This window comes from Salmo salar, unplaced genomic scaffold, assembly GCF_905237065.1.
Source record: "Salmo salar unplaced genomic scaffold, Ssal_v3.1, whole genome shotgun sequence".
Lineage (NCBI taxonomy): Eukaryota > Metazoa > Chordata > Actinopteri > Salmoniformes > Salmonidae > Salmo > Salmo salar.
In genome coordinates, this window is record NW_025548872.1 from 43952 (window position 1) to 59231 (window position 15280).

General features: G+C 42.4%; 1 protein-coding gene across 1 annotated transcript; it reads right to left on the bottom strand.

Moving 5' to 3' along the window:
* Window positions 1–294: 294 nt before the first annotated feature.
* LOC106591742 (haptoglobin) lies at window positions 295–4701 on the bottom strand. Its single transcript, XM_045712805.1, has 4 exons — window positions 4556–4701; window positions 4115–4227; window positions 1244–1512; window positions 295–1059 (listed from the first exon to the last, which is right to left on the bottom strand). Exons 1-4 carry the CDS (start codon window positions 4558–4560, stop codon window positions 496–498), a joined length of 951 nt encoding a protein of 316 aa, XP_045568761.1. The 5' UTR covers window positions 4561–4701; the 3' UTR covers window positions 295–495.
* Between the last annotated feature and the right edge of the window lie 10579 nt (window positions 4702–15280).

Consider the following 15280-nt stretch of genomic DNA (forward strand, 5'->3'; position numbering starts at 1 on the left):
AGAACAAGTTATTTCCTTCTTGAATGATTTTCATGACAAATCTACTAAAAAACCCTTGCTGGTCTCAACACAATATCCTCCTTGGCCAGATAACAATTTTCCTTAATAATTCCATTACTTAAATGAACTTCAAAATCGTCTCATGTCCTAGCTGTAGGCTACTTGTTTTAATGGCTCTAACATGCTCTAAGGTTCCAGCTTGTAGAGATGATCTAAAATATGTTTCCCAGCATTCTAAAATGAGTTGAAGAAAATGTGAATAAAAGTTATAAGGTGAAACATCGGAAACCAAACTTCTTAGGAGAGATTAATTTATTGAAAATCCTTTGAAATCAACATCGGAAGACACACTCAATCAGGCGGGGGCACACACTCAATGAAAGTCGAAACTTGAGAGAGTTTTACAAGATCAAGTCAGAAAATTACTTTGTTAGCAAAGGCATAATGGAGATTATGAGCCCCGGCTCTCATATCTGAAACTGTGCTGAGTGGAGGCTACAACTGCCTCGAAAACATCTCAGACATTACACTGGAGCGGAGACTGGCTGATTTCTCACTGTCACCCCTGAGGACACTGTTGATCCAAGGCATGTAGGCAGAGAGCTTCATGTAGACAGCGTATTTCCTCACGGCACAGGCCTTATCGAAGGACAGGATCCCTGCAGCATACACTCTGCCGTCTTTGGGGTCCTGGACTGCCAGGGCACCGCCTGCATCCCCAAAGCACACATTCTCCTGGTACTTGCTGGCTCCAGTACAGAACATGTTGTCGTCTATGGTTGGAGTGCTGCCACCACGGTTGTACTCTGCCTTACAGAAGCTATGCGATGCCACAGGCAATACCAGGTGTTTCAGTGACTCAGCGGGGGTGAAGTGGACCCCCCAACCCCAGCCTGTGATGATGCCTTTCTCCTGGGCTGCCTCAGCCAGGTCCTCACCCCTCTCAGGCAGAGGGATGGGCATCACAGCCTCGCTCAAGGTGAATGGCTCCTTCAGCTGAATCAGAGCCAGGTCGTTGTCCCAGTCTGACACGCTCTGGAAGCCTGGGTGCAGAACCACCTAGAAGGGGAAGGGAATAATTCATAGGACCTTTTTTTGACGATCTACTGTATTTGTGCTCTAACTACCTATAAGACTGAAAATGATGATGTAGGTGAGAGAGCCCAGTGCAGTTCTGCTTGCTGTAAATACTGAATTGTCTGTATATTGTTTGAAAGAGATGGTAATGGGTATACTAGCTCACCTTTTCTACAGCAACTTCTTTGGAGTCATTGGCTTGGGAGTATCGCGTGATGCCTAGGTACACCTTGGGGATGATTGGTTCTTTCCCCTGGGTGTCCTGCCTACTCTTCCTGACAAACAAGTTCCTGCCAGCGGTCAGGACCCAGCGGTCAGAGATTAGAGCTCCCCCAGCGAAGCCCCCGTTCATGACGTTTTTACTCAGATAGACCATGGCCTGCCAGGGGACATGAGGGGCCAGGGTGCCCCCAACCATACGCCTGAAGCGCAGGTCTGGGCAAGAAACACAACAACATTATTTCTATACAATCTCTATATGGTTAAAACATCCCCAACTCAGCACCACCTAGCACTTACTGCTGTGCAACTCAAACACAACCATAAAAGATTATTGCAGAAAAATGAAATGTGCCTCAATACAATTCCAGCCTTGGTTTTAGTTTGAGTTTGAGTTTGCTAAAATCAACACTATTCACTTGAATACACATAGCATTTGGTAGTAGCTTTCTGGAACCTTTTAGCTTTGACCTGACAAAAGTTCAGTAAATTCATTAATCATCTACTATTATCTAAAAAAATAAGTGTTGTCATGACTTGAGCCAGACAAGGCTAGCTTTCACAGAATTACCTTGGAGGTCACAATACGCAGAAACCTAGATGAGGATGGAATTAGTGTCATTTCTCTTCTCAAACATTTTCCTGAAACGTTTGATGAGAGGTGGATTTTGAGGAATTTTACTTTTCAAGGCTTTCATGCTCTGTAGATTTTCCTAATGACATATTTTACCATCCAGCTTGGAGGAAGCTGAGACTGAGGATCTCTCCTTCCTTTCCTCCCTGCTTGCCTTCTCTTTGATCCCTGTCATCTCATGTGTGTCGCTGCTGAATCGATTTTTAAGATAATCGGGATAATAGCTGTGAGCCGTGAGACTTAACCTGTTGGGTCTAGGGGGCAGCATTTGCACGTCTGGATAAAAAAAATGTACCCGATTTAATCTGGTTACTAATCCTACCCAGTAACTAGAATATGCATATACTTATTATATATGGATAGAAAACACTCTAAAGTTTCCAAAACTGTTTGAATGGTGTCTGTGAGTATAACAGAACTCATTTGGCAGGCAAAACCCTGAGACATTTTCTGACAGGAAGTGGATACCTGATGTGTTGTATTGACTTTAAACCTATCCCATTGAAAAACACAGGGGTTTAGGAATATTTTGGCACTTCCTATTGCTTCCACTAGATGTCACCAGCCTTTACAAAGTGTTTTGAGTCTTCTGGAGGGAGATCTGACCGAACAAGAGCCATGGAACGGTGATGTCCCATTAGACACCTGCGCGCTACTTCATGTTGGGTACCCTCGTTCCAATACGTTATAAAAGGCTATGCATTCGTCCACCTTGAATATTATTCATGTTCTGGTTAAAAAAGGCCCTAATGATTTATGCTATACAACGTTTGACATGTTTGAACGAACGGAAATATATTTTTTCCCCTCGTTCATGACGAGAAGTCCGGCTGGCTTACATCATGTGCTAACGAGACGGAGATTTTTGGACATAAATGATGAGCTTTTTTGAACAAAACTACATTCGTTATGGACCTGTGATACCTGGAAGTGACATCTGATGAAGAGAATCAAAGGTAATGGATTATTTACATAGTATTTTCGATTTTAGATCTCCCCAACATGACGTCTAGTCTGTATCGCAACGCGTATTTTTCTGGGCACAGTGCTCAGATTATTGCAAAGTGTGATTTCCCAGTAAGGTTATTTTTAAATCTGGCAAGTTGATTGCGTTCAAAAGATGTAAATCTATAATTCTTTAAATGACAATATAATATTTTACCAATGTTTTCTAATTTTAATTATTTAATTTGTGACGCTGACTTGACTGCCGGTTATTGGAGGGAAACGATTTCCTCAACATCAATGCCATAGTAAAACGCTGTTTTTGTATATAAATATGAACTTGATAGAACTAAAAATGCATGCATTGTCTAACATAATGTCCTAGGAGTGTCATCTGATGGAGATTGTAAAAGGTTAGTGTATCATTTTAGCTGGTTTTATGGTTTTGGTGACCCTGTCTTTGACTTGACAAAACATTACACACAACTCTTGTAAATGTACTGTCCTAACATACTCTAAATTTATGCTTTCGCCGTAAAACCTTTTTGAAATCGTAAAACGTGGTTAGATTAAGGAGATGTTTATCTTTCAAATGGTGTAACATAGTTGTATTTTTGAAAAATTTGAATTTTGACATTTATTTGGATTCAAATTTGCCGCTCTTGAAATGCACCTGCTGTTGATGGAGTGCACCACAGGTGGCACGCTAGCGTCCCACCTAGCCCCAAGAGGTTAACAAGGTTCTCACTTGAAAGTGATGGTGACATCCTCATTTTGGCCACAGCTACTGTATTCTCCAACAGGCTGAATAGGAACAGCTTGTGTCTGCTCAGCTCAGAGTTGCGTAAGGGGATCCATAGTGAAGATTGGCTTCAGAACATCCGATGAGAGTGACAGTGTAATTGAAATGTGAGTGATATCCTTACACGAACCAGTCACAATGGGCCAGCAAATATAATATGTTTCGGAAATAGACAAATTGCACGTGTGAAAACACACGTGTAATGTGTAAGTCCAATATTTTTGGGCGATATTCTGCATCAATGGTGTCACTAACACCCACCTTAACATAGACATGGGACAAGAAAGGTTGTCAATGATCTTTAAAATGTACATGTTTTTGTTTGAAAACGTTTCATCCCTCTCACTTTGTTGACATTTCAATCTAAATCAGAAAAAGTAAGCCCGTATTGGCATAAGGCAGGGAGTTGGTTATGTGTCAGTTAGACAGATAGCTACCTGAATTGTCTGACATCTCATCAATTGATTTGGTTTTGATTTTGATTTTGATTTTGATTTTGTCCTGTTCCAGACAGACACAGGAGGCCGCGAGGAGCACTACCAGGGATGACCTGCGGACAGAAGGAACACATAAGTACAGTACACACACACAGAGCCAACTGACAGACAGCTCCCAAACACTCACTAGTACCACAACTAACGGTTCCTTTACTTAGGAAGTCTCTGGGCTTGCTTGTTAACCTATATTTAGAAAAGGTCTCTAGCTAGAGCAATTTGAATGTTTTTTGAAAGATTTAAGTAGCTGTGTTTCCCTGCCATTTTACAAAGATCCATTGTCCAAAGACATTTCAGAGATTCATTTGGATTGGTACTGCAATGACAACAATTGCCAGGCAACTAGGGTTTTGTTGAAGAAAGAATATGAAAAGTATAACATACCACATTTTGATGGAAATATCTGTTTATCAGTTTGTATGTTGAGCTGTGTCTCCTCTGTAAAGACGATGTACTCCGTGAGAAGTTATAGGACCAAGGCCTTATATCTGCTGAGGAGAGAACTCACCCCTGTCTGCCCACCGCTGGGAATTTTGCTGGACACAGCTTCAGTTCTGATTCCCGAAAATCGGAGAGATTGCAAAATCTCTGTTCATGCCAACCCATTATTGGAATCGTGTCCAAACCCTAACCCTGACCCCATCTGGAGCTCAGCCACAGCCAACTAGTATCAGAGAAGACCATCTGAGGGATAAATCATTTCATAGGGTATGAATTATGAAATCAGAACAGGACACAGCACATCTATAATTTGTGCGTCAATTTGGTTTATTGAAAGTAAATGAGGTGCATATAAATGCCGCATCAGAGTGTGTTATTTAAAAAATGTGATACCGTCATGGTTGTTGTTGTTTGTTGTTGACTCACATTTGCTGTTTACGACTCACTTTGGTAACACTGTACTTGACATCCAGCGTCATAAAACATTATGACACAGTCATAACCATGTCATAATATGTCATAACAGCTGACATAACTTGTCATAGCCTGTTATAATATGGTCATAACACTGTTATGACACATATTTGGACCTGTTGTGACATATATTGAGTTATTTTATGGCTGGTTATAACACCTACATAAGAGTGTCAAAACCCACAAAACCTACCACACAAGGCAAACCATTCCATTACACCATAGCCTACATGTCAACAGTATGTTTATGTTATATACAAATGTTTGAAATTGACCATATTCAATTATTGTAGTTGCTCACACATTGATGTCAGACATTTTTTTTTTATAAACAAAAACATTTATTTCACCTTTATTTAACCAGGTAGGCCAGTTGAGAACAAGTCCTTTATTTAACCAGGTGGGCCAGTTGAGAACAAGTCCTTTATTTAACCAGGTAGGCCAGTTGAGAACAAGTCCTTTATTTAAACAGGTAGGCCAGTTGAGAACAAGTCCTTTATTTAACCAGGTAGGCCAGTTGAGAACAAGTCCTTTATTTAACCAGGTAGGCTAGTTGAGAACAAGTCCTTTATTTAACCAGGTGGGCCAGTTGAGAACAAGTCCTTTATTTAAACAGGTAGGCCAGTTGAGAACAAGTCCTTTATTTAACCAGGTAGGCTAGTTGAGAACAAGTTTTCATTTACAACTGCGACCTGGCCAAGATAAAGCAAAGCAGTTCGACACAAACAACAACACAGAGTTACACATGGAATAAACAGAAGTACAGTCAATAACACAATAAAAAAATCCAGTGTTATTAACACTGGAGTGATAGATGTGCAGATGATGATGTGCAAGTAGAAATACTGGTGTGCAAAAGAACAAAAAAAGTAAATAAAACAATATGGGGATGGGTTGGCGCCCCCCCCCTTGGGTTGTGCCATGGCGGAGATCTTTGTGGGCTATACTCGGCCTTGTCTTCGGACGGTGAGTTGGTGGTTGTAGACATCCCTCTAGTGGTGTGGAGGCTGTGCTTTGGCAAAGTGGGTGGGGTTATATCCTGCCTGTTTTGCCCTGTCCGGGGGTATCATCGGATGGGGCCACAGTGTCTTCTGATCCCTCCTGTCTCAGCCTCCAGTATTTATGCTGCAGTAGTTTATGTGTCGGGGGGCTAGGGTCAGTCTGTTACATCTGGAGTATTCTCTTGTCTTATCCGGTGTCCTGTGTGAATGTAAATATGCTCTCTCTAATTCTCTCTTTCTCTCTTTCTTTCTTTCTTTCTCTCGGAGGACCTGAGCCCTAGGACCATGCCTCAGGACTACCTGGCATGATGACTCCTTGCTGTCCCCAGTCCACCTGGCCATGTTGCTGCTCCAGTTTCAACTGTTCTGCCTGCGGCTACGGAACCCTGACCTGTTCACCGGACGTGCTTGTTGCACCCTCGACAACTACAATGATTATTATTATCTGACCATGCTGGTCATTTATGAACATTTTAACATCTTGACCATGTTCTGTTATAATATCCACCCGGCACAGCCAGAAGAGGACTGGCCACCCCTCATATCCTGGTTCCTCTCTAGGTTTCTTCCTAGGTTTTTGGCCTTTCTAGGGAGTTTTTCCTAGGGAGTTTTTCCTAGCCACCGTGCTTCTTTCACATGCATTGCTTGCTGTTTGGGGTTTTAGGCTGGGTTTCTGTACAGCACTTTGAGATTTCAGCTGATGTACGAAGGGCTATATAAATACATTTGATTTGATTTGATTTGTAGGTAGTTGGATGGGCTATGTACAGCTGCAATGATCGGTAAGCTGCTCAGATAGCTGATGCTTGAAGTTAGTCAGGGAGATATACCGTTGAAGTCGGAGGTTTACATACACCTTACCCAAATACATTTAAACTCAGTTTTTCACAATTCCTGACATTTAATTCTAGTAAAAGTTCCCTGTCTTAGGTCAGTTAGGATCACCACTTTATTTTAAGAATGTGAAATGTCAGAAAGATAGTAGGGAGAATAATTTATTTCAGCTTTTATTTCTTTCATCGCATTCCCAGTGGGTCAGAAGTTTGCATACACTCAATTAGTATTTGGTAGCATTGCCTTTAAATTGTTTAACTTGGGTCAAAGGTTTTGGGTAGCCTTCCTCAAGCTTCCCACAATATGTTGGGTGAATTTTGGCCCATTCCTCCTGGCAGAGCTGGTGTAACTGAGTCAGATTTGTAGGCCTCCTTGCACACACACGCTTTTTCAGTTCTGCCCACAGATTTTCTATCGGATTGAGGTCAGGGCTTTGTGATCGCCACTCCAATACATTAACTTTGTTGTCCTTAACCTCTTGGGGCTAGGTGGGACGCTAGCGTGCCACCTGTGGTGCACTCCATCAACAGCAGGTGCATTTCAAGAGCGGCAAATTTGAATCCAAATAAATGTCAAAATTCAAATTTTTCAAAAATACAACTATGTTACACCATTTGAAAGATAAACATCTCCTTAATCTAACCACGTTTTACGATTTCAAAAAGGTTTTACGGCGAAAGCATAAATTTAGAGTATGTTAGGACAGTACATTTACAAGAGTTGTGTGTAATGTTTTGTCAAGTCAAAGACAGGGTCACCAAAACCATAAAACCAGCTAAAATGATACACTAACCTTTTACAATCTCCATCAGATGACACTCCTAGGACATTATGTTAGACAATGCATGCATTTTTAGTTCTATCAAGTTCATATTTATATACAAAAACAGCGTTTTACTATGGCATTGATGTTGAGGAAATCGTTTCCCTCCAATAACCGGCAGTCAAGTCAGCGTCAGAAATTAAATAATTAAAATTAGAAAACATTGGTAAAATATTATATTGTCATTTAAAGAATTATAGATTTACATCTTTTGAACGCAATCAACTTGCCAGATTTAAAAATAACCTTACTGGGAAATCACACTTTGCAATAATCTGAGCACTGTGCCCAGAAAAATACGCGTTGCGATACAGACTAGACGTCATGTTGGGGAGATCTAAAATCGAAAATACTATGTAAATAATCCATTACCTTTGATTCTCTTCATCAGATGTCACTTCCAGGTATCACAGGTCCATAACGAATGTAGTTTTGTTCAAAAAAGCTCATCATTTATGTCCAAAAATCTCCGTCTCGTTAGCACATGATGTAAGCCAGCCGGACTTCTCGTCATGAACGAGGGGGAAAAATATATTTCCGTTCGTTCAAACATGTCAAACGTTGTATAGCATAAATCATTAGGGCCTTTTTAACCAGAACATGAATAATATTCAAGGTGGACGAATGCATAGCCTTTTATAACGTATTGGAACGAGGGTACCCAACATGAAGTAGCGCGCCAGGTGTCTAATGGGACATCACCGTTCCATGGCTCTTGTTCGGTCAGATCTCCCTCCAGAAGACTCAAAACACTTTGTAAAGGCTGGTGACATCTAGTGGAAGCAATAGGAAGTGCCAAAATATTCCTAAACCCCTGTGTTTTTCAATGGGAGAGGTTTAAAGTCAATACAACACATCAGGTATCCACTTCCTGTCAGAAAATGTCTCAGGGTTTTGCCTGCCAAATGAGTTCTGTTATACTCACAGACACCATTCAAACAGTTTTGGAAACTTTAGAGTGTTTTCTATCCATATATAATAAGTATATGCATATTCTAGTTACTGGGTAGGATTAGTAACCAGATTAAATCGGGTACATTTTTTTTATCCAGACGTGCAAATGCTGCCCCCTAGACCCAACAGGTTAAGCCATTTTGCCACAACATTGGAAGTATGTTTGGGGTCATTGTCCATTTGGAAGACCCATTTGAGACCAAGCTTTAACTTCCTGACTGATGTCTTGAGATGTTGCTTCAATATGTCCACATAATTTTCCTACCTCATGATGCCATCTATTTTGTGAAGTGCACCAGTCCCTCCTGCAGCAAAGCACCCCCACAACATGATGCTGCCACCCCCGTGCTTCACGGTTGGGATGGTGTTCTTCGGCTTGCAAGCCTCCCCCTTTTTCCTCCAAACAGAACGATGGTCATTATGGCCAACAGTTCTATTTTTGTTTCATCAGATCAGAGGACATTTCTCCAAAAAGTATGATCTTTGTCCCCATGTGCAGTTGCAAACTGTAGTCTGGCTTTTTTTATTGTGGTTTTGGAGCAATGGCTTCTTCCTTTCTGAGTGGCCTTATGTTGATATAGGACTCGTTTTACTGTGGATATAGATACTTTTGTACCTGTTTCCTCCAACATCTTCACAAGGTCCTTTGCTGTTGTTCTGGGATTGATTTGCACTTTTTGCACCAAAGTACGTTCATCTCTAGGAGATTTTCACCAAAGTTGATTTGTCACGTGCGCTGAATACAGCAGGTGTAGACCTTACAGTGAAATGCTTACTTACAGGCTCTAACCAATAGTGCATAAAAGGTATTAGGTGAGCAACAGGTAAGTAAAGAAATAAAACAACAGTAAAAAGACAGGCTATATACAGTAGCGAGGCTATAAAAGTAGCGAGGCTACATACAGACACCGGTTAGTCAGGCTGATTGAGGTAGTATGTACATGTAGATATGGTTAAAGTGACTATGCATATATGATGAACAGAGAGTAGCAGTAGCGTAAAAGAGGGGTTGGCGGGTGGTGGGTGGGACACAATGCAGATAGTCCGGGTAGCCATTTGATTACCTGTTCAGGAGTCTTATGGCTTGGGGGTAAAAACTGTTGAGAAGCCTTTTTGTCCTAGACTTGGCACTCCGGTACCGCTTGCCATGCGGTAGTAGAGAGAACAGTCTATGACTGGGGTGGCTGGGGTCTTTGACAATTTTTAGGCCCTTCCTCTGACATTGCCTGGTGTAGAGGTCCTGGATGGCAGGCAGCTTAGCCCCAGTGATGTACTGGGCCGTATGCACTACCCTCTGTAGTGCCTTGCGGTCAGAGGCCGAGTAGTTGCCATACCAGGCAGTGATGCAACCAGTCAGGATGCTTTCGATGTTGCAGCTGTAGAACCTTTTGAGAATCTCAGGACCCATATCAAATCTTTTTAGTTTCCTGAGGGGGAATAGGCTTTGTCGTGCCCTCTTCACGACTGTCATGGTGTGTTTGGATCATTCTAGTTTGTTATTGATGTGGACACCAAGGAACTTGAAGCTCTCAACCTGCTCCACTACAGCCCCGTTGATGAGAATGGGGGCGTGCTCGGTCCTCCTTTTCCTGTGGTCCACAATCATCTCCTTAGTCTTGGTTACGTTGAGGGATAGGTTGTTATTCTGGCACCACCTGGCTAGGTCTCTGACCTCCTCCCTATAGGCTGTCTCGTCGTTGTCGGGTGATCAGGCCTACCACTGTTGTGTCGACTGCAAACTTAACCTCTATGGGCTAGGCGGGACGAATTCGTCCCACCTACGTAACAGCCACTTGAAGCCTGTGGCGCGATTTTCAAAACCTTAAAAATCCTATTACTTCAATTTCTCAAACATATGACTATTTTACAGCTATTTAAAGACAAGACTCTCGTTAATCTAACCACACTGTCCGATTTCAAAAAGGCTTTACAACGAAAGCAAAACATTAGATTATGTCAGCAGAGTACCAAGCCAGAAATAATCAGACACCCATTTTTCAAGCTAGCATATAATGTCACCAAAACCCAGAAGACAGCTAAATGCAGCACTCACCTTCGATGATCTTCATCAGATGACAACCCTAGGACATTATGTTATACAATACATGCATGTTTTGTTCAATCAAGTTCATATTTATATCAAAAACCAGCTTTTTACATTAGCATGTGACGTTCAGAACTAGCATACCCCCGCAAACTTCCGGGGAATTCTCTAACATTTTACTAAATTACTCACGATAAACGTTCACAAAAAGCATAACAATTATTTTAAGAATTATAGATACAGACCTCCTCTATGCACTCGATATGTCCGATTTTAAAATAGCTTTTGGTGAAAGCACATTTTGCAATATTCTAAGTACATAGCCCAGGCATCACGGGCTAGCTATTTAGACACCCGGCAAGTTTAGCACTCACCATAATCATATTTACTATTATAAAAGTTTGATTACCTTTTGTTGTCTTCGTCAGAATGCACTCCCAGGACTGCTACTTCAATAACAAATGTTGGTTTGGTCCAAAATAATCCATCGTTATATCCGAATAGCGGCGTTTTGTTCGTGCGTTCCAGACACTATCCGAAATGGTAAAGAAGGGTCGCGCGCATGGCGCAATTCGTGACAAAAAAATTCTAAATATTCCATTACCGTACTTCGAAGCATGTCAACCGCTGTTTAAAATCAATTTTTACGCCATTTTTCTCATAGAAAAGCGATAATATTCCGACAGGGAATCTCCTTTTCGGCAAACAGAGGAAAAAAATCACAAAGGCGGGGGCGGTCGGGTCACGCGCCTAAGCCCAGAGTCCCTTGATCGGCCACTTGAGAAAGGCGATAATGTGTTTCAGCCTGGGGCTGGGATGACGACATTCTGTTTTTTCCCGGGCTCTAAGCGCCTATGGACGACGTAGGAAGTGTCACGTTAGAGCAGAGATCCTTAGTAAAAGATAGAGATGGAAAAGAAGTTCAAGAAATGGTCAGACAGGCCACTTCCTGTAAAGGAATCTCTCAGGTTTTGACCTGCCATTTGAGTTCTGTTATACTCACAGACACCATTCAAACAGTTTTAGAAACTTTAGGGTGTTTTATATCCATATGTAATAAGTATATGCATATTCTAGTTACTGGGTAGGAGTGGTAACCAGATTAAATCGGGTATGTTTTTTATCCAGCCGTGTCAATACTGCCCCCTAGCCCTAACAGGTTAATGATTAGGTTGGAGTCGTGCCTGGCCATGCAGTCATGGGTGAACAAGGAGTACAGGAGGGGACTGAGCACACACCCCTGGGGAGCTCCAGTGTTGAGGACCAGCGTGGCAGATGTGTTGCTACCTACCCTCACCACCTGGCCCGTCAGGAAGTCCAGGATCCAGTTGCAGAGGGAGGTGTTTAGTCCCAGGATCCTTAGCTTAGTGATGAACTTTGAGGGTACTATGGTGTTGAACGCTGAGCTGTAGTCAATGAACAGCATTCTCACATAAGTGTTCCTTTTATCCAGGTGGGAAAGGGCAGTGTGGAGTGCAATAGAGATTGCATCATCTGTGGATCTGTTTGGGCGGTATGCAAATTGGAGTGGGTCTAGGGTTTCTGGGATAATGGTGTTGATGTGAGCCATTACCAACCTTTCAAAGCACTTCACAGCTACAGACGTGAGTGCGTGAGTCATTTAGACAGGTTGCCTTTGTGTTCTTGGGCACTGGGACTATGGTGGTCTTTTTGAAGGTTGTTGGTATTACAGACTCAATCAGGGACATGTTGAAAATGTCAGTGAAGACACCTGCCAGTTGGTCAGCACATGCCAGGAGCACACATCCTGGTAATCCATCTGGCCCCGCAGCCTTGTGTATGTTATTTTTTATTATTTTTTACCCCTTTTTTTCTCCCCAATTTCATGGTATCCAATTGGTAGTAGTGACAGTCTTGTCTCTTTGCTGCAACTCCCGTACGGACTCGGGAGAGGCAAAGGTCAAGAGCCATGCGTCCTCTGAAACACAACCCAACCTAGCCGCGCTGCTTCTTGACACAATGCCCATCCAACCCGGAAGCCAGCAGCACCAATGTGTCGGAGGAAACACCGTACACCTGGCGACCTGGTCAGCGTGCACTGCGCCCGGCCCGACACAGGAGTCGCTAGTGCGCGATGAGACAAGGATATCCCTGCCGGCCAAACCCTCCCTAACCCGGACGATGCTGGGCCAATTGTGCACTGCCCCATGGGCCTCCCGGTCGCTGCCGGCTGCGACAGAGCCTAGGCTCAAACCTCGAATCTCTGGTGGCACAGCTAGCACCTTAGACCACTGCGCCACCCGGGAGGCTAGCCTTGTGTATGTTGACCTGTTTAAAGGTCTTACTCACGTCGGCAACGGAGAGCATGATCACACAGTCGTCCGGAACAGCTGATGCTCTCATGCATGCCTCAGTGTTGCTTGCCTCGAAGTGAGCATAGAAGTGATTTAGCTCGTCTGGTAGGCTCGTGTCACTGGGCAGCTCGCGGCTGTGCTTCCCTTTGTAGTCTGTAATAGTTTGCAAGCCCTGCCACATAAGACGAGCATCGGAGCCAGTGTAATATGATTCAATCTTAGCCCTGTATTGACACTTTGCCTGTTTGATGGTTTGTCACAGGGCATAGCAGGATTTCTTATGAGCTTCCGGGTTAGAGTCCCGCACCTTGAAAGCGGCAGCTCTACCCTTTAGCTCAGTGCGAATGTTGCCTGTAATCCATGGCTTCTGGTTGGGGTATGTACATACAGTTACTGTGGGGACGACGTCCTTGATGCACTTATTGATAAAGCCAGTGACTGATGTGGTGTACTCCTCAATGCCATCGGAAGAATCCCGGAACATTTTCCAGTCTGTGATAGCAAAACAGTCCTGTAGTTTAGTGTCTGCTTCATCTGACCACTTTTTTATTGACCGAGTCACTGCTGCTTCCTGCTTTCATTTTTGCTTATAAGCAGGCATCAGGAGGACAGAGTTGTGGCCGGATTTACCAAATGGAGGGCGAGGGAGAGCTTTGTATGCGTCTCTGTCTGTGGAGTAAAGGTGATCTAGAATTTTTTTCCCTCTGGATGCACATTTAACATGTTGATATAAATTTGGTAGAACTGATTTAAGTTTCCCTGCATTAACCTGTTGGGTCTAGGGGGCAGCATTTGCACGTCTGGATAAAAAAAATGTACCCGATTTAATCTGGTTACTAATCCTACCCAGTAACTAGAATATGCATATACTTATTATATATGGATAGAAAACACTCTAAAGTTTCCAAAACTGTTTGAATGGTGTCTGTGAGTATAACAGAACTCATTTGGCAGGCAAAACCCTGAGACATTTTCTGACAGGAAGTGGATACCTGATGTGTTGTATTGACTTTAAACCTATCCCATTGAAAAACACAGGGGTTTAGGAATATTTTGGCACTTCCTATTGCTTCCACTAGATGTCACCAGCCTTTACAAAGTGTTTTGAGTCTTCTGGAGGGAGATCTGACCGAACAAGAGCCATGGAACGGTGATGTCCCATTAGACACCTGGCGCGCTACTTCATGTTGGGTACCCTCGTTCCAATACGTTATAAAAGGCTATGCATTCGTCCACCTTGAATATTATTCATGTTCTGGTTAAAAAAGGCCCTAATGATTTATGCTATACAACGTTTGACATGTTTGAACGAACGGAAATATATTTTTTCCCCTCGTTCATGACGAGAAGTCCGGCTGGCTTACATCATGTGCTAACGAGACGGAGATTTTTGGACATAAATGATGAGCTTTTTTGAACAAAACTACATTCGTTATGGACCTGTGATACCTGGAAGTGACATCTGATGAAGAGAATCAAAGGTAATGGATTATTTACATAGTATTTTCGATTTTAGATCTCCCCAACATGACGTCTAGTCTGTATCGCAACGCGTATTTTTCTGGGCACAGTGCTCAGATTATTGCAAAGTGTGATTTCCCAGTAAGGTTATTTTTAAATCTGGCAAGTTGATTGCGTTCAAAAGATGTAAATCTATAATTCTTTAAATGACAATATAATATTTTACCAATGTTTTCTAATTTTAATTATTTAATTTGTGACGCTGACTTGACTGCCGGTTATTGGAGGGAAACGATTTCCTCAACATCAATGCCATAGTAAAACGCTGTTTTTGTATATAAATATGAACTTGATAGAACTAAAAATGCATGCATTGTCTAACATAATGTCCTAGGAGTGTCATCTGATGGAGATTGTAAAAGGTTAGTGTATCATTTTAGCTGGTTTTATGGTTTTGGTGACCCTGTCTTTGACTTGACAAAACATTACACACAACTCTTGTAAATGTACTGTCCTAACATACTCTAAATTTATGCTTTCGCCGTAAAACCTTTTTGAAATCGTAAAACGTGGTTAGATTAAGGAGATGTTTATCTTTCAAATGGTGTAACATAGTTGTATTTTTGAAAAATTTGAATTTTGACATTTATTTGGATTCAAATTTGCCGCTCTTGAAATGCACCTGCTGTTGATGGAGTGCACCACAGGTGGCACGCTAGCGTCCCACCTAGCCCCAAGAGGTTAAAGTCTCCGGCCACTAGG